The sequence below is a fragment of the Phasianus colchicus genome, chromosome Z (genome assembly GCF_987193195.1).
Source record: "Phasianus colchicus chromosome Z, bPhaCol1.hap1.1, whole genome shotgun sequence".
Classification (NCBI taxonomy): Eukaryota; Metazoa; Chordata; class Aves; order Galliformes; family Phasianidae; genus Phasianus; species Phasianus colchicus.
In genome coordinates, this window is record NC_143476.1 from 70,725,147 (window position 1) to 70,743,613 (window position 18,467).

An 18,467-nucleotide genomic window follows, 5' to 3' on the forward strand; every position below is an offset into this window, starting at 1 on the left:
TCAGGTATGGCAGCATGCTTGGTGTCACTAAACACAGCTCTCGCATAGCTCAGTCGGCCCAAACAGTTCTGCTTTAAAACAAGATTCCAAGTCAGATTAATAAACATTCAAGTTAAAAATTCACTGAGACATCTGTAAAACATCCAACACATTTCCACATCATGTTTTAATGAGTTAATTAAGCATAACACAAAAATTTATGTAAGATACAGGAAACACTAAAATTCAAAAAAAAAACCTGTACATTAAATGTTTCTTGTAGTTAATTCTGGACTACGTTCTTCACTGAATGCAATTCAGTACTGCTACCAGTGATTTGGAAAGAAAAAAAAGTGTAGTACCCTTTCTAGCAAATGAAAACAAAGAGGTAAACAATGACAGGAACAAGACGATTTATCATTGGATAAAGCAACCTTGTTCGAACAACTGACATTCTGTTATTAGCAGACATGAGATCACACAAAAACCACACAAAAAACTCACAGTGTAAAGCAGAAATGTGGGAGGCACAGACAACACAAAAAATTCAGGTCCTCTCACAGATATGCAGTTAAATAGGTGCTCCTAATGTGACAGCATATCTAAAAATACACATCCCTCAGGTGCGTAAGCAGGAAAATCTCTCACAGGAGTAAGGAGATAAGGCCTATGGGTCTACAGCGTAGTCAAAAATAATCTGCTATATGCAGTCTGAAAAGTTTCATTTATTCAACTTATCCAAGACTAAAGGAGTACGTTGGTCATACAGTATAGGAATACCCAAGAGGAAGAGATGTGGAGGAAGACAGGTTGTGGGCATCACGAACTCCCTCCTGCACAACTCCTCAAGTAAAGGTAAGGTTTCAAGATGCATGAATTGGATGAAAAAAAAGAGTTTTGATTTATTTTGTCCTACCCACTTGATGTCCCATTCACTAACCTGTAAGTTAGACACCTTTTTATCTAAAAAAAAAAAAATCACACTTCAAACAAGAGTAAAAAGATAGGTAAAAGCATTAGCAGGTACAGCCTAATCTACATAGGAAATTGAATCTCAGGATATTAATAGTACATTCAGTCCTTAAAATGCACTAATTAATAAATATTTTTTAGTATTCTGATCTGCAATATTTGAGATCTTGCTCCCTCTAGTGGTTGATTTTGATGTTTATTACCTTTCACGGCTGACTCCACACAACTGTCACTGTGGGATGTAGAGCGTAAAAATAAGCTGAAGAACGCACTGAAAAAAGTGTTTTGTGGGTGTGCAATGCATGTCTGCCAGATTTCTGAGTTTACTTAGAAATGCTTATAAACATAAGTAAACATTATTGCTCTAACCAGTTGTAAAGTAACATAGAAATTCAGATGAACTTCCTATTGTTCCGGTGTGGTATATATTATTTAGCACAAACACGTTTAGGAAAAGCAATGGTCACAGCATCTCTTCCCATTTCTGAAAGTTTCTAGATAGATACGCACTACTAATTGGAAGTTAAATATATTGTGCAGTTATTCACATGAAACATAGGAATTCATTTCAGGCAGCACTATTTTTAATCCAACATTTTGCTACCTGTAGAGGAAGGAGCCACTCGTGCTCTATCAATAAGGCTACCTATTTGTTCTTGTCCCAGATATTACCTTTGGAGCTAATTTAGCAAGCAAGCAAACTAGCTGCAGAAGTATGAAAGAGCTATTTCCAATTGTTATCACTAGATTCACATCTATCTTCACAGATAGAGAACGCATTACTACAGTTCAAAGTACTACTTTTTGTGGTGAGCAGGTCCAGCACGGAAAGGAAAACTGAAGACATCAGATAAAAATATCACCTTTTTGCAGGTACTGTGGCATTTAAACTTTGACTCCATTATCACAAATGCCAGAGGAAAAAATAAAAAATGCTGTATTACAGCCAATATTAAAACACCCTGCTTTGCTTTGAGAGCCTTGCTTGCTAGCACTTAGCAGCATCCTGAAAGGGTCACACTCTATCTTCAAATCAGCTGGTAACCATTTTTGTGGCTGCGGTACCACGAGTATAAATCTGTACGCTAATGTATTCTCTACTCTGGAGTGGTAATGATGTTTTCAGTGTTTCAAGGCATTCACATAAAGAAGTCATAGATTTAAGACATGTAATTCATTGCACTAGCTTAGCTCACTTCACACATTTATACCCTCTCCTGTCCTCATACATCTGCTGTATTTTACCACACATCCTATAAAATCAACAGCAATACCCTATGTTTAAAGTTGAAATTCTTAATTCCTTAACAAGATGTGAATTCAATCATTTTTCTAAAGCAGTAAGTATTCATCCATTACCATACACTCTACATTAAAGTCTCAGTCAACTAAGCCACATTTTGAGAAAAAAAAATCTTAATTCAATTGTAGAAAAGATCAATTTAAAAAAAATTTTTTTAAACTTAAAACTATGTTATCGGAAAGCTTTTAAAGTTTAAAAATGAGTAATTCCAGTAAACAAACATTCCAATACAATCTTTTTCAATCTTTCAAATATTAATGTAATTAATAATAATAAAAAATAATTACAATAACATAATTAATTTTTTTTGCATCTTTTTTGTTTTCTAACTTCTAACAATACACAAATTAAAACCCAAAGCCCACTATCTTCAGAGGGAAGAACAGTTTAAAAAATGGAGCATTCTGCTATGCCACTGCAGCACTTAAGTTTGGAGAATCCCAAACAACATACTCCTCTAAGGGGAATGCTGCTCCTTATTCAGAGCCATTTTTGTGTGCTCAGCTCCACCACTGGCCAACCCCACTGCCTTGCTCCACTCCTAACAACAGACTTAAGGAACTCTCTGTGTAAAAGCCAGATGAACTAGGGAAAGAAATCCAGCACAGTTCACGTTTGATAGTATTCAACCCTGATGCGTTTGGAACAGTTGCTAACACGAGCTGTAAGTTCTCTCATTTTTAAAATATCTTTTGGGGGTGGGGTTAATGGCAGTCAGCAAAGTGAAGCATTCATGCCTGTCAATTGAAGCCTAAGTAGTCTAATGCCAGTGATACTGAAATTGAAAGCAGCTATTCAGTACAAATGCTGTCTTCAGTGAGACAAAACTTCATCAGGTTTGATACTTACACACTGAATGCCCTGAACTAATTAGACAATCAGCACAAGATAGATGATCAATTACAGGTCTCTGTCAGAGCAAAGAAATTAAGCATGACTTTGGCTATTCTGCTTATTTCAGCTATTTTAGACACAGCAGTTACTTCCAAATCCTGATTTAAAGTGAATAAAAATAAGGTGCTAAGAATTCAGAGCTTTGTAGTATGGCAACACAAAGCAGGTGCATTTCTGGAGCTTACACCCACACTCCTATGGCTTCCTGCTACAGATGATGTACATGATGGATCTGCTGTCACTAGAATGGTGTGAAATGGAGCACCGCATGCAGGGCAAGCCATCAAATTGGAAATCTGGTACTCAGTAAGTTAAAAGGGTAAATATTGTGCTTAGTGGACTGCCTATACACATCAGTATTACAGTGCTGTGTGCACACTGCTTGGAAGTTGATAATGTCTTCACATCTTTTTTGCTCTCTTACTCAATCGGCTAAGTAACAAACAATAACTACATTTCAGCACACACTCCACAGTTTAAGTCTAAATAGAAAAAAATAGTTCAGTTATAAGGGACATACAAAGATCACCTACTCCAACTGTCTGATCACATCAGGGCTAACAAAAAGCTAATACGTGTTACTGAGGACACTGACCAAACCTCTTGAACGCTGACACAGAGGGCACCAACCACCTCTCTAGGAAACTTGTTTCAGTGCCTGACCACCCTTCACATCACAGAAGTGTTTCCTGATGCCCAGCCTGACCCACCCCTGGCAATTCCCTTGCTGCCATTCCCGCTCTGCCATCAGTTCCCAGCAGCAGAACGCCTCTCTCTGCCTCCCCTCCTCAGGGAGCTGCAGGGAGCACTGAGGCACCTCTTGGCCCCCCGCTTCTCTGGGCTGGCCAATCCCAGTGCCCTCAGCCCCTCCTCATACCAAGTGCCTTCCTGCCCTGTCGCACCAGCTGTGCTGTCCTCCTCCACACACTTTCAAGGACTTTAACATCCTTTCTACATTGTGGAGCCCAAAGCTGCACACGTTGTTCAAAGCTCACACCAAGGCTAAACACAGTGGGAGAATCACCTGCTTTGAGCAAGTGGCTGTGCTGTGCTAATGCACCCCAAGATACGGTTTGCCCCTGGGCTCCAGGGTACACTACTGGCTTGTGCTGAGCTGCAGGCACTAGCACCCTTTACGTCAACAGGAGTGCTGAGCTACTTCCTAGTCACTCATTTCCCATTTGTGTCTGTATCCAGCATTGCTCCACCTTGGGTGCAGCACTTCACATTTTCCTTTTTTTGCTGCTGACTGCCCAGTGCTCCCACCTATCCAGAGCCCTCTGCAAGGTCTCTCATTCTTCCAAGGAGTCAAAAGCACCACCTCATTTAGTATCATCAGCTTGCTGAGGGTGCATTGCAGCTGCAGAGCAAGACAGGCCCTAGAACTGTGTCTGGGGAACACCACAGGTGACCTGCTGCCAGCCAGATGTAGCCTCATTCATCTATAACAGCCCTTTGAGCTCTACCACTGAATACCACACAATCCTGAGTACATCCAAATGAGAAAGACTCAGATCTTCCCAGCTCCCTGACTCAAAGAATCCGACCAGCTGAAATGATTGCTGGCATATCTCAGTAGCTTGTACTCTGTGTTGTTTTCTAAGCAACTAACTAGCTTGTTTCCCAGATGGTGCAGCAGCTGGATAAATCCAACTGCATTAGCAGGACTACTGCTGACAGAAAAAGAGCATCACAAAAAAAGTAGGCAGAATTAACCACATGTAAAAGAAGGCACAGCATACAAACCAAGACTCCAGAACTACAACAGAAGATAACGTGATTTTAGTTATTTATGCCTGTCAAAGTGTGAGAGAAAACCCACTAGTGAAGGACAAAATACAAAAACAACAAGGTACCTCAGGATCTAAGATCCAGTGTTATCTAGTCATTTAATCTCTGTGTTTCAGTTCTCCATCTGCAAAGCAGAGATAATGCCTTCTTCATATGGCTACTTCATATTGCAGTGATTTCCAGCAATATGTGCATGAAATGTACAGATATTGAAAAAAGGAGAGCAAAGCAGTAGACAATAGCAGGGAGGTGGGCTCACCACAGTGCAGCATGAGAGCTACTGAATTATTTCTGCATCTCCCTCCTACAGGCAAAGACAGTACAAACATCAGCTGAGTGGGACTCAGATATGAGTTAAGAAACAGCCTTAAATATCTGTTCTCTGCATATCAGGGAGTATTAAAAGCAATGGCAAATCACAAACTTCCACTTTCTTGGTGCCAAGACAGGCATACACATTTTGTTTTAGCTCTGTAGGACTGAGAGGGCACATCAACGCTGCGTAACACACAAAATGTAGTCAGCAGCTCGATCACTACCAACACCCTGTCAAAAACATGTAAAACAAGGACTGCAGAATCAGCACAAACTGTGCTAGCTTTTTATACTTCCAGCATCCTGGAAAATTCTATCATTCATGGTGGGAGTGAGGGACTTAACTCCTCAGCATTCAAATAGCAGTTCAAATCACTAGCAGACATGTTTTTACTGAAAACAGACACTGATTATTCCATCCATGCAACTGCAGAGAGTGTTTATGAGAAAATCAATATCCTGATACAAAAGAGACTTAAAACATTTATCACTGCAAATATATATTCCTCATATGCTACCAATGAGAAAAGAAAACAAAAAAGGCCAACCTCAAAATTAACATACTATAACTTATCAGGCAGCCCCTCATCTGACTGTCTCCAGACATGCTTGGATATGGATTACCATTAATTTAAATGAGTTTGAACCTCATATATAAAACTATTTGCTCTTAAATAAGTATACACTTTCAACTCTGTATTTGATTATTTACAGCAAGAGGAATGGGGGACTGGTAAAAAACAAATACTTAAATTCTGCAAAATTTAAAGGAAAAAGTCACGCTTAATATCAATGAAGGAATTATCCCAACATATTCCACTCTATCTTCACAAGGACCATTAGCCACATGACTAGCCTTAGTCAAAAATTCTGCCATCTGCCACAACAACTAATACCATCTTTATTCCCAGCTAGACAAATGCATACCATGTTCTCTATTCTGCTTTTCTTTAACACCATTGTTCATGCACTTGTACATATGCACGAAGAAAGACTTCACCAGTGGCAGACAAAGCTCTGAGAGCCTGGCAAAGACGACACAGCACAGAGGTCAAGGAGGAACAGCAAACCTGACTGCTCATACTGAAAGAGGCTGGCTCTGGTTCATATGAATCTATACCAGCACATCAACATCCCCTCATCTCAGGCACTATAGCAATTTTTATAGATACTTCCAGGTTTAATCAGCCTGGGAAGTCACAGAGGATTAACCACCTTCCCAAACCCAACCACACGCTTTGCCATTTATGTCCCAGCAGAAATACAGCAGTCTGAGACCATGAACTCCTAAAATATGACAAAACTGTTGCTGTGGTACTTTGGAATCCCACAGACATTTTTTGGTTGAGTGAAAGTTTTAGGCCCAGTTTTGGTCACTGCTCACTTCTCTATCAAATTGCAAATTTGTGTCCATGGCCAAGAAACATGTTATTTCCCATCCCAGACGCCCTCATGGAGCAATCCCTCTCACAACTCTTCAAGGTATGCGTGTTGCAGTTGTAAGCCACACTATTTCTACATAGCTCTGAGGCTCTAAACTCCTATCAGCTTTGCCCTGTTAAAGTATCACCGTGCTAGATTTTTTAACTGCAAATCACCTTATCTCTTCTAGCCCAAGGGTAACTTCGCCAGTCTCTCCTAGCAGCATGCCCCGAAGAATAGAAAAAGCAGATTCCATTGCTCCATGCTTTTTCTCTACAACAGCAGGCTTCTCACTGCTAGAAAAGAACTCTGCAAGCATAGATCATATCCTCCCACAGTCTCTAAAGCTAACAGACAGTCTGCTTCAGAGTACACTGTGGGTACGAGCACCTGACTGCTGCAGCAGAAGCCCAGAAACTCACATTGATCGAAGGCAGACATCACAACATACACCCATTATAACACTGTATGACGTTAATAATGACAATGTTGTCACACAGAAAGAACAGTTACCACATTAATGACAAACATAGAGCTGTGTGAAAGCTAGGTTCAGGAGACAGACAGTGTTAGTCCAACACTATGCACCTCAATACCATCTACTTCCCAACACTATGCATGAGCCCAGAAACAACCCCTAAGAGCCTCGAAAAAGCCAGTGTCCCAGCAGCAGGTGGAATCACATCCTTAGAGTGCTTAGGCTCTGGAACCATGCTGCACTTTTACAAGAAGCCAGCTACAACTCCTCTAAACAGAGAACAAGAGTCCCCAGGAGGGCTTGCCAGCTTGTGCCCAGTCATTCCATGACTGTCCTCCCACTCCATCACAGAGAGGAACTGCTCCCCTGTTTAAAGCCAAATAACTACTTTGCTGAATAGCACTTTAGATCAGGAGCATAGGAAATCTCTGCCCAAACCACCAATATCTTGTAGATCAAGATGACAAACCTGCCAAAACTGGCACCAGAGAAAGGGCTGTTGAGTCCAGAATATAGCAACATTAGTGATCTTCTTCAGTTTTCTGCAGTTGCAAGGCACTATCTCTATGAACCTATATATTTACTTCTGTTTTGAAATGGTAACAAACAAAAGGAGCAACAAGACACCTGAAGAACAAATGGACTAAGAAGCTTTGTACTTAACAGGAGTATTGCCTGGTTTATTTTTTATTTTTTTCCAGTATTCTGTTATCTCTTATGCTTCTTGTATTCCTGTATTCCAAAATGTTCTGTTCATTTGCGAAGTCTGACTAGAATTCACACTTGTGAAACCATCATTTTAACAGTATTCAAGAATAAACTAATACCAAAGAAAAATACTTTCCCTAAGAGATCATCAATATTTACTGCAAAGCAATTTGGCTCACAAAGAAGTGAAAACAAGTTGTGTTGTGTAGGGTAGGGCAGAAAAAGAAAGCCTCCCAAAAAGCGTACTTCAGGGATAGCAGTCTTTCTGATACACACCTCCTTCTGTATTACTACAGTTACAGCCTTGAGCCTGAAAGTATTTCTTAAGCTTCAAGGCAGATAAGCAACTCCTTGCAGCTTGTAGTGCTGTGGTCTGCTGGAATTGTGTAATACAGAAGGCTGATGCCTGCAGTGTTGGTTTCTGTGACTATTTTTATCAAGGTGCGATAAAATGATGCAGATGTAACACAATGCTGCAGTGTTGGCACAGAGCATGGATGTGAATTTCCAACTCAAGAATGTAGCTGAAGGATTGTTTCTCTGGCAACTTGTACGAGAACTAGTTGAAATCAGTCACTGTGCTGCAGAGAGTCTGCAAGATTTCTGAAATGGTGTAACAGAAGTGGAAATATCTAAAGAAATAACTCTCCTGGAAGAAGCAAACTGCTGATACACCTACCAGTTGAAACTTAAAAGAAAAAAAAAAAAGAAAAAAAAGGAAAAAGAAAGGGATAACAAGCGGGCTTAGTATTTTTCTCCATATTACCAAGAACAGGAAATATAGGCAATAGCCTCACTTTGGACAATAAAAAGACCTTGAATTCAGGATCAAATCCTTTCCCATTAACTCAGATGAAACCAATTATGAAATCATACTATAGAAGCCTGACTATGCATAGGTTGAGGCAACTGAGCATCACAATCGTTACTAATATATATGTCACACCCTAATATGCAAAGCCACAAGGTCAACAGGTACACAGTCCGTGGTGACTAATGACTATAGTTTGACAAGCCATTTTCCACCAGTCCTGCTCAACTGAGGACGACCGGAGACTTGTCAACATGACACCATCTGTAAGTAGGGTGGGAAGCAGGATCCAGGGATCCACAGGCCTGTCAGTCTGTCCTTCATATTTTGGGGAAGGTTATGGAGAAGATGATCTTCAGTGTGATCACAAGGCACATGCGGGATAACCAGCTGATCAGGCCTATTCAGCACAGGTTCATCAAAAGCAAGTCCTCCTTGAACAACCTGATTTATGTGCAGCATACAGTGTTTTGGGTACCACAAACTTTTTAAGTACTGCAAACTTTCAACATTTTTTTTTTTTAACTTGAAAACCTTAAAAACCCCATTTTCTACAGAACACCACTCTCCATTTCTTACTTTTATTTTACTCCTTCAAACAAGACCCAGGGTAAATGCTCAGTCAGACTAGTTCTTTATTACACTGTCTTTAACAGTTAAGAGAAAGCTGAATCTGGCTCAAAGGCAAACAAAATTAATGGCCATAAACACTTTAAGCTTTACAATTGTGAATTCTTTCATTCTCTGCTTAGAAAGGAATAAAGTTGCTCAAGAAATTTTCATTCAGGTAATTACTATGACTATGCAGTCTTCAAAAATTTTAGAAAGTTTTCTAACGGCATTTAGAATAAAACTTACAAACCTTTTAGTGTCTGCAACCCCAATAGTCTAGGTGTTACAGCAGTACTCTATAATAGCTGCAATTTTCAAAGCTGAACTCATAGCAGTCTTTTACCTCCTCAAAATTTTTAGAAAGCCTAAATATTAATCTAAAAATGCAACATTCAACATACAAAATGCAACACAAAAGGCCAGAAGATTTAATAAAAATGACATTCAACTGCTTTGCTTTGGGAGAATCTTTATGAGAGTTCAGGGAAAGGAGATTGACAAAATGGCATTTAAAATGATTCAGACAAGCTCTCTCCCACAGATGAAAAGTAGCAACTTTCAGACTACCGCAGGAAATAACTGTCACAAGAACTTTTCATGTTCTCTTAAGATCTATCTCACAAATGCCAAAGGAAAAAAAAAAAAAAAAAAAAGGGAGTAAGAAAAGGACAGAAAAAAAAAAAAGCTGCAGCAAATTATCTACTTCTGCTAAGTCCTGTAAAATTTTGTCATCTATTCTTCCAAGATAGTCTGTAAAACTTTGGGGTTGAAGATACAGGAGAAGGGGGCTACTTTTATTTGGTTACATGACTTAGAAAAAAGGTCTTTCTTCTGAACATCACCATCAAGTTACACAAACCGCAGGTTAAATTGCCATATTCCACATAAGGGTTTGAAACACACATACAAGAACACAGATTTTTTTTATTTTTTTTTTAAATATACTTCACTCTGTATGTTTATGGTATCTGTCAGCTGGGCCTTACTCTTATCCTACCCCATAAGCTCCATAACATTACTGAGAGAACTGAAGCTTTGCCTCTCTGATTTGAACCACTGTGTGGCAAGCAAAATCACACTCTTGTTAATTCCAGCCCAAAAATCACACGATCAGGAATTACCTTACTGCATCCCTCCCTCCAGTGTGACAAAAGAACAGTAAAGGCTGCAAATTCTCTAAGAATCCTTGCAAACCCAAAGTCCCAACTGACAGCTTTCCCTTTGAAGCATCACATGGTTTAATGAGAGCGTGTTGGAAATATCTGAAGTATGTGTGTTTTGCCATTTTAAATAAATGCTCACAGAGTTAAAAGAACAGTGAGGCCTTAACAAGAACCTGGGAGCAGAGAGTCTACCTTGGGAGGCTAGAGCCAACTACTAATTTATTACACCTTGAGGAACTCGTGCTTTGTGTTAGGTGTTCATGAATTCTAATGAGATTATTCTAAGAGATGAAACAGCAGGTTTTTCTCATTTTAGATAAAAATGAATAAATTGGGCAAGAATTGGAGCCAAGTGATTCCTTACCTCATACACATCAGACCTTCTCATGACCTTGCTGTTTCAGAGTAATAAATCAACAACTGCATCTTTCAGCATAACCTCAAGGTCAATCTACTTTGTACTGTTCTCTGGAACCAAAGGAGGAAATAAATTTTAAAGAAAAATGTTTGCTTGAGCTTCCTTAGATATGGCAGCTATCACACTAAGAGGGAAAGGAGTCACTGTACAGTATATATCATTCTTTTAAATTTGTAAAATAAATTACTCTGTGACAAGAAGTCTGAATTATATCACTAACTCTTCTACAAAATTATGCTTCACCTTGAGCTGAGCCATGAAAGATGCTGGCTGTGTCTCTGGGAGAGCATGGTTAAGAAAGGGGAAAGCACTGTGTGGGAGGAAGCTGGGAGAGAAAAGTGAGAAAATGTGAAATAGCCCTGCAGGCACCATGATCACTGCAGGAGGTGCTTCGGGCCCACAGAGGAGCGGGGCCCCGTGGTACGGGGCTGTGTGGAACAGTGCCTGGAGAGCTGCTGCCGGTGGGGCCCTGTGCTGGAGCACCCCAGAAGAATCTCTCAGCAGCTGTTTACATTATTTCCACCTTTTCCCTTTCCTCGCAAACCTTTTGCGAGGTATGAATTTGTGCTAAAATGGTAATATACTACTTTTCTCCCCTACAGAAGTTGAAAATGTTCAGAAGACAAAAATAGCAATACTGAATTAATGGGAAATATATGCCTCATCCCCATCCTCTTCAAGGCTCTGCTACCATAGGTGCATTCACAAGATGCTATTGTTTATTTTAAAAAAACATTCATCATCTGACTGGCCAAAGATTCCCTTTACAGAGCTACTGTATGAGACAACTGCTGTAAGCAGAACTTGTACAAAACTTGTCCTTCGACTTGCCCAGCTCCTTGGACATGACAGAGATGAGCCAGAATGTAAGACAGATACAATGCCATAGGAATATCCTATAAAATCCTATATATTTACTCTAGGAAGGCTCCCATAATGCTAACACTTCTGAACACAAGCAAAAGTAGTAAAACTAAAATAATTCTTCTCCTCCCACTTACTAGAGTATTCTGAGCCAAAGGAACAGGAAATGCTAACTACTTATATGCCCTAAAAAACACATACATTTTTCTCTGTTAGCAGAAATCAATCCTGAACAGTAAATAATTAGTATTTGCTGTTCTGAACATGTTAAGCTCTCTGTAGCTATAGCATAATGAACATGTTAAGTCCTCTGTAGGTACAGTACAATGATTCAGAATCATAGTATTTCTCTTTAATTTCCATTCCAGGGTAAATTCAAATATTCTTAAGGGACTTCTAAAAGCAGAAAATATGAATAAAAACAAAAATACAATGGTAAGAATTTTGATCTTTTTTTCAGGAAAATATGTGGCTTAGGTATTACATTGAACTCTAACAATAAATTCCATTTCATCAAAAAGAATCTAGGAAGTCTGCTCTCTGCACCATCATCCATAACAGGATTGGAAAGCTCAAACTTGATGTAGTTACCAACCTCCTCTACTGCCACCCCGTCCCCCCAAAGTCCACTGTATTATTTCTGTGCAGCTGGATTTTACTGAGAAGAAAACATATGGTTAAATCATATTGAAAAATGCAAAAAAGAAAGATTTTAATTCCATCTCTTCCCTTAAAGAACAGTATATAGATATATATATATTAAAAAAAAAAAAAATCACAGTATTTCTACAGAGACACAGAGCAAATTGCAAAATTATTGCTTAATTTTTCACTGTCAAATTAAGCCACAATACAGCAATTTCAAGAATAAGCTCCTTTTTAAAGCATTCTGAAGGAGAATGACCCATACAAGCATTGTCTCTGCCATGCAACACTGAAGAGGCTGTACTGTGTAGATACAGATCTATTTTATTGTATAATTCAGTGAAGTGGTAGTCCTTTATCCTCACAGTATCAAACAAAACTAATTATCACAAATATTAGGTATTTTGTTGTTGTTCTTGTTTTTTTAATCCAGAAAGCACCAAAAACTCATTTTAAAAACAACATTCCCTATAGGGCAGAATTTCACTAACTTATGCTCTTGAATATATGAGACTTGGCTTGCAAGTTTATTTTGCATATTTGAAAGAAAAAAGCAGGAAAGAAGAAAAAAGCTTTTCTGCATCAGAAATACCCTTCAATTACCAACTATTGTGATTATTTTACCATAACAGTATGAGGCACACAGTGCTTTTTTGATTAATTATTTTCTGATGTTGTTAAATACCAACAAGTAAAAAAACAAACAAACAAACAAACAAAAACCCAACAAACTGTTTCTTTTGTATGAACTGAGAAGTAGAACAAAGAAAATGAGATAGATATTGCATGCGGCTGCATAGGGCATATCTAAAAAGTTGCTGTACTAGAAATAAGGCTTAAAATTAACCCAGTCCTGAAGAAGGGACAGCACTACAGACCTACCACAGAATTATTTTCTTCTAAAATGACATACATCTTGGGTACCCAACTCTTCTGTCACCTGGCATCACAGATCATACTGCTGTCTCTCAAGTAAGCACGATACAACAATGTGTTTCATTGATCATCTCCACTACTGAATACACCTTTTAAACTTCTGACACGACAGAACACAGTTTGCAGTATCATCACAGGAAGCAAACTATAGAACTTCAACAGCAGATACATTCCTGATTCAAAGTCAAAGCAACTCACAATTATGAATTTGCAACTCAAAACTCCTTACTAGGTTTCAAAATACAGCTCTTTTTTCCATTAAAAAATAATAATAATAACTTCAGAATAACAGCTTATTAAGTACAACATTTTTCTGATTGTACAGACATATTTGATTTTCTGCAATTTTCCCCCTGAAATACATTTTGATTGTCAGGTTTTGGATGCAGAAGAAAACATCAAAAATGGAAGTTTACTTGCTTACCTCCAAAAATGAAAAGCGAACAGAGGGCTGCATGGACTGCAAGGGCTTGTTGGGGTTGGGCTCAGGCTCCTTGGGGTGAGACTGAAAGTTAAAATAATGTCATCTCTGGTGAACAGAAGGTTTAGCAAGAGTTGCATGTTTTAGTGCAGGAGTTACAAAAGGAGTTCCAGTTAGAACTGAAACATTACTGTCCTTCTGAATGAAGTGAGTGGCAGCAGCCACACAGTTTTTGACTTAAGATGAAACTGATTTAAATAAAAACAAACATGAAATCTGTTGCTGGTGTGTAAGCTTGACTATGTGAGGCTCTCTCCAATACCTGTTTGCGTGCTCAAAAGTTGTGTATTGTGGGATTGTTTCAAACTTCAAAGCAGAATAAATAACTGAGACAGGATGGTGGGTCTTTTGTTTTTAATATTAGGAATTTTCAATGTTTCTTTTGATATGCAAATAAGATATGTTGGAAACTAAAAATGATTATGAGCTTTTGTCACAAGAAGAATTCTTAGGGAAAAAAAATCCAGTTTGAAAGCCTAAAATTCAGGGACCTACTGAAAACTAGAAGTGACCTACATGCAATTTCCATCAACATCACTATGAAATGTCCTTCTGCATGCATCAAGTCTTATGTAATCAAGTATGAATACAAGCAACTGATGTCTCCAAAAGCCTACTTGAGCTCTTGGCTCTGAAGGCGCCTTCAAGAAATTGCCTGAAGTGCAGCTCCGTTGTGAAGTCTCTCAACAAAAATATGACACTGGAAGATTTCACAGATGCACATTCGTGGTACTCTAGTGCAGTCACATGCACATGTCCCTACAACACTTGCAACACAGCTTTTATTTTTTTTTTTAATGTTCAATTACTCTCTTCCTGTTGTGATTAGCTGCAATTATCTTTCCTAAACTACATGTGGCACAACTAAGCAAAAGTAGATGCTGATGTGTAGCTTTTTCCAGATGACCTTCACAAAGACCTGTCCCGCTGCATAACAGACCACAGCAGCCAGCCAGCACTGGCGAACAGACCTGCCCTCAGGGAGCCAGAGACAACCAGAAAGCTGCAACCAGCTCCATCCCTTGTTTTCAGCTGCATGACAATGCCACACTCTGTAACATTCTCACTAAAACCTGGCAAGGTGGAGATCTGATTGAAAAAAATCAGCAGAAATAGTACTACTGCTTCCAAAGTAAAGCACCAGGGGGGCATGAGTATTGCCAACACTAGCAATGGGCTGGAAAGCTGCTGTGCTACACTGTCTGTGCCCAGAGCTGTTCTGGAGGTGCTCAGCAAGGGCAAAGGCAGGTGATGTGGATGGCAAGGATCAGGAACAGGAAGAGAGCAGACACTCATCTGAAAGAAATCCAGGAAGAAGAAGGAAAGAAGCGGTGCTGCTGCCCAGAAGGCACAGGTCAGCAGCAGGAAGAGAGGATGGAGACCGCTATGCAGTGAAGATCAGGGGCAAGGAACCAGCCAAAGCCAGAGCAGTGGAAAGGAAGGAAATAATGGGGCTGGCACTGAATAAGAAGAACACGTTAACTCAGATCAGAATGAGATGAAGTCAGTCACTTCCCTTTGCTGGGAACAAATCTTGGTGACACTCAGTGTCAAAACATGTCCCCCTCCCTCCAGTGGCTGGCATACACACAGCAGGTAGAAATGCTGCACCTGCTAGTAGTTACTCCATCGTTACTCTTCATTTCTGTGTTCATTTCTGAAACACAAGTGTCACAGTCATGGAGGGCATTCAATATCAGACACTGTGCATCTATAAATTCCCACCAAGTGTTGACAGCATGGTGTCAATACAGTTCTACAGAGCTTGCTTTTCAGCTTTGCTTTTTTTAAGACCTAAAAATCGCAGGCAGAAACCTGTTAAAATAAGTTATCATAGTGCATATGCACAAGGATGACAGGCAGCGTTAATTCCTACATTTACTAAATTAGGAATGTTTCATTCTGGATCCTTAATATTCTTTGAAAGAAGCTTTCTGCAAGTAATGAATAGAAAGCAGACAGACTGTACAAATTTCTCAGGGATAAAATGTAATTCCTGTCCCAACATTCAAACCTGATTGAAAGAAAACATATGAGAATCCAAACGCAAAGACTGTTTCAAAGAAATGGTTGTGGAGTTTTTTTGTTTGCATTTTGTTGTTGCTTTTCTCTTTCTTTCTTTTTCTTTCTTCCTTTCCCTTCCCCTCCCCCAGTATTTGCCTTTGAAGATACTTGAAAATAAAAACTGGGGGGACAATTTAAAGCTCTGCTGACTCAACTCTGACAAATCAGAAAACGACTTTATGGTAACAACTAAGTGACAGCAACCAAAACATGGTATTCTCTTTTCTCTACAAAGAATTTAAGTTCAGAAAGTATGAGCATGATGACTTATGGAAATGTTATTATAAAAGTATGAAAAAAAAAAGATTGAACATAAGTGATTTGTATCTAGACAATGTTTTAACAAAAAAAAAAAAAAATCAACAACTGAGCAATGCTGAAACTAAAATATAATTATTTTTACCAGTACTTAAATACTGTAGAAATGACACAAAGCAAGTGTGATTTTGTCAGGGTACCATGAAAATAAGAAACAGTAAATGACTGCCTTGCATTATAAAAACACACATACACATGTGTAAAGAACCAGTAACATGAATCACTTTTCATCTTTTGCAGTCAGTAATGTTATTCACATAAAATGATTACATAATTCAATGAAAACTGACTTAAAAATATTTAAATTTCCACATCACTGAAGGAGTACCATTATCAATTATTCATGGCCACCATTTTAATGAGCTCCCTGATAAGACCCCTCCTTCAAAACTCACGAGAAATTAGCAACTCTAATTTTTTCAAACAATTATCTAGAGTTCAGTGTGCTCACAGCTAACACACACTGCTCTGAGGAAAAGACACCACACTGAAAAGCAGAATTCCTCCCTGACATTTCAGAAGCCCAGTTCTGGGGGAACCCAGCGTAACATCTACACTTGTTCCTGGAATAAAGTGCTCTGTCACCTTCAAGTGATTATCAGAATAAATTATTTGCTAGACTGCACACTCACCTACTGCCTTTTCTTTAAAACATGGCAGATGTCAGAGATAATACCTTTCAGAGCTAAGTAACTTTACTGCAGGCATTTGCAGCATTCAGGTTTTTTCTCCAGCACAAATGGGGAAGTCCCAGGGAATACTGAAGGATCTGACATAATCATGTCTATTTACCTAGATAAAATTAGCAAGTTCTCATGGTGTCTGCAACATGCATACATATATGCCTGACGTGTATTTAACACAGAATGTCGGTATGCATGTATAGAAATTAATATTCAGTTTTGACTCACAAACCTTGGGCAGATACATGCTGACATTCATGAATAAAAGACTGTCGTTACTATCACTATACACTAAAATTTACATATTTTCATGTGCCTACTGCATAAATAGCTGAAAACACACAGATTACTTAATCAGTTTTAAGCAAGCACCAAGTAAACACGCTGCTAAATTAGGTAAACACGCTTACTGCAGAGGAATCTCCAGGATGCAAATACCGTTCGTTAATGTAGTTACGTATGTAAGATCCGGGCTGCTGCTGGCGGATTCTCACAAACGGCATCTCTGTAATGCTTTAATCTCTCGCAGTGCTCTCTGTTATGCAGCAGAGATAGAGGCCTCTCTAAGAGGCAGCACCAGGATAAACAAACAGTGACAGAGAGCAGGAGAGAAATGCAGACACCATGGCCTACAGAAAGATGCTCTCTGCAAGCTGACAGGATGCTCCACGCAGGAGATTCAGGAACTTTAAATACGCAGAAATGCTTTCTTTCCCAATGCACTGCAGTGCCCCAGCTCCCGGCTCGCACATCTGCTTCAACCAACTGCAATGCATTTAAAACGTGTTCCTTCAACCCAGAGCTGCAGTGCTGTGAGACTGCCAGCACAACGCACGCTAAGCAGCTCCTGTGTGCACCAAAGCCAGCTATCGTGCAGAAACCATTAAAATATTAAAGACAGACAATACTTACTCCAAGGTCAGCCCTGGAATCTGTAGTCTCTCCCGCTGGGCTTTCATTGCTCTGATGCGCTACCAGACGCTATTGTAACCACGCCACGCGTTCCCCGGCAGCATCCCGGCGATGAGAGAGCCAAAACGAGCCACTACGAAGGAACGGACTGAAGGACCTCCCGGGGGCGGGGGAGCACCGCAACTTCGGTCCTTCCGCCCCGCGCCGTCACGACGCGCCGCCCGCGGCCTCGCTCAGGTTGGCAGCCGCGCGCACCGCGCTCAGCTGTCAGCGCAGGACCTGCCCGACAAGCGGCTCACCCGACCGCCGCCAAGGCAGCCCCGCCGGCACCGCTCTGCCCCTCCGAGGAACGAGAAGTCCCCCTCGCCGCGCCACGCGGCAGCGCAAAAACACCCTGCGTGTTACAGACAGTTTCTCTCCGCAAATGTCAAACATTAGCCACCCCCTCTGATCCTACCGAATAGGATTTAGCCATCTTGTTTAAGTCACATTATCCCCTTCCTCGGTAAACAGACAGGCGGTTCCTGCCTTTCGTTCCCCCGCATGAAAAATGTGCTTTTTTCATTTAACATGGGAAACTGTGACCGAGCGTCTGAAGGAACAAATACCTTACTGTCACGGTGGGGGCTAAGACAAAGGGAAAAGTTGAAATTCCCTTCTGTCATGGCTGTACTTGGATTTCGAAGACAAATAACCTA

The 18,467-nt window shown here is 39.9% G+C and overlaps 1 protein-coding gene across 7 annotated transcripts in view; it reads right to left on the reverse strand.

Moving 5' to 3' along the window:
- The window catches only part of MAST4 (microtubule associated serine/threonine kinase family member 4), a 281,493-nt gene that overhangs the window by 105,581 nt on the left and 157,445 nt on the right, over positions 1-18,467 (reverse strand). The window contains exons 1-2 of one of the 7 annotated variants that reach the window (XM_090131678.1): positions 17,770-18,304; positions 13,736-13,816 (exon numbers count right to left, since the gene is read on the reverse strand). The exons of 5 other annotated variants lie outside the window; for them this stretch is intronic. In XM_090131678.1, coding sequence (XP_089987804.1) covers positions 13,736-13,816; positions 17,770-17,816 — 128 coding nt within the window. In that variant the 5' untranslated portion in view covers positions 17,817-18,304. Of the gene's footprint in view, positions 1-13,735; positions 13,817-17,769; positions 18,305-18,467 lie in introns of those variants that run through there. One more of the 7 variants, XM_090131679.1, reaches the window with a different exon arrangement.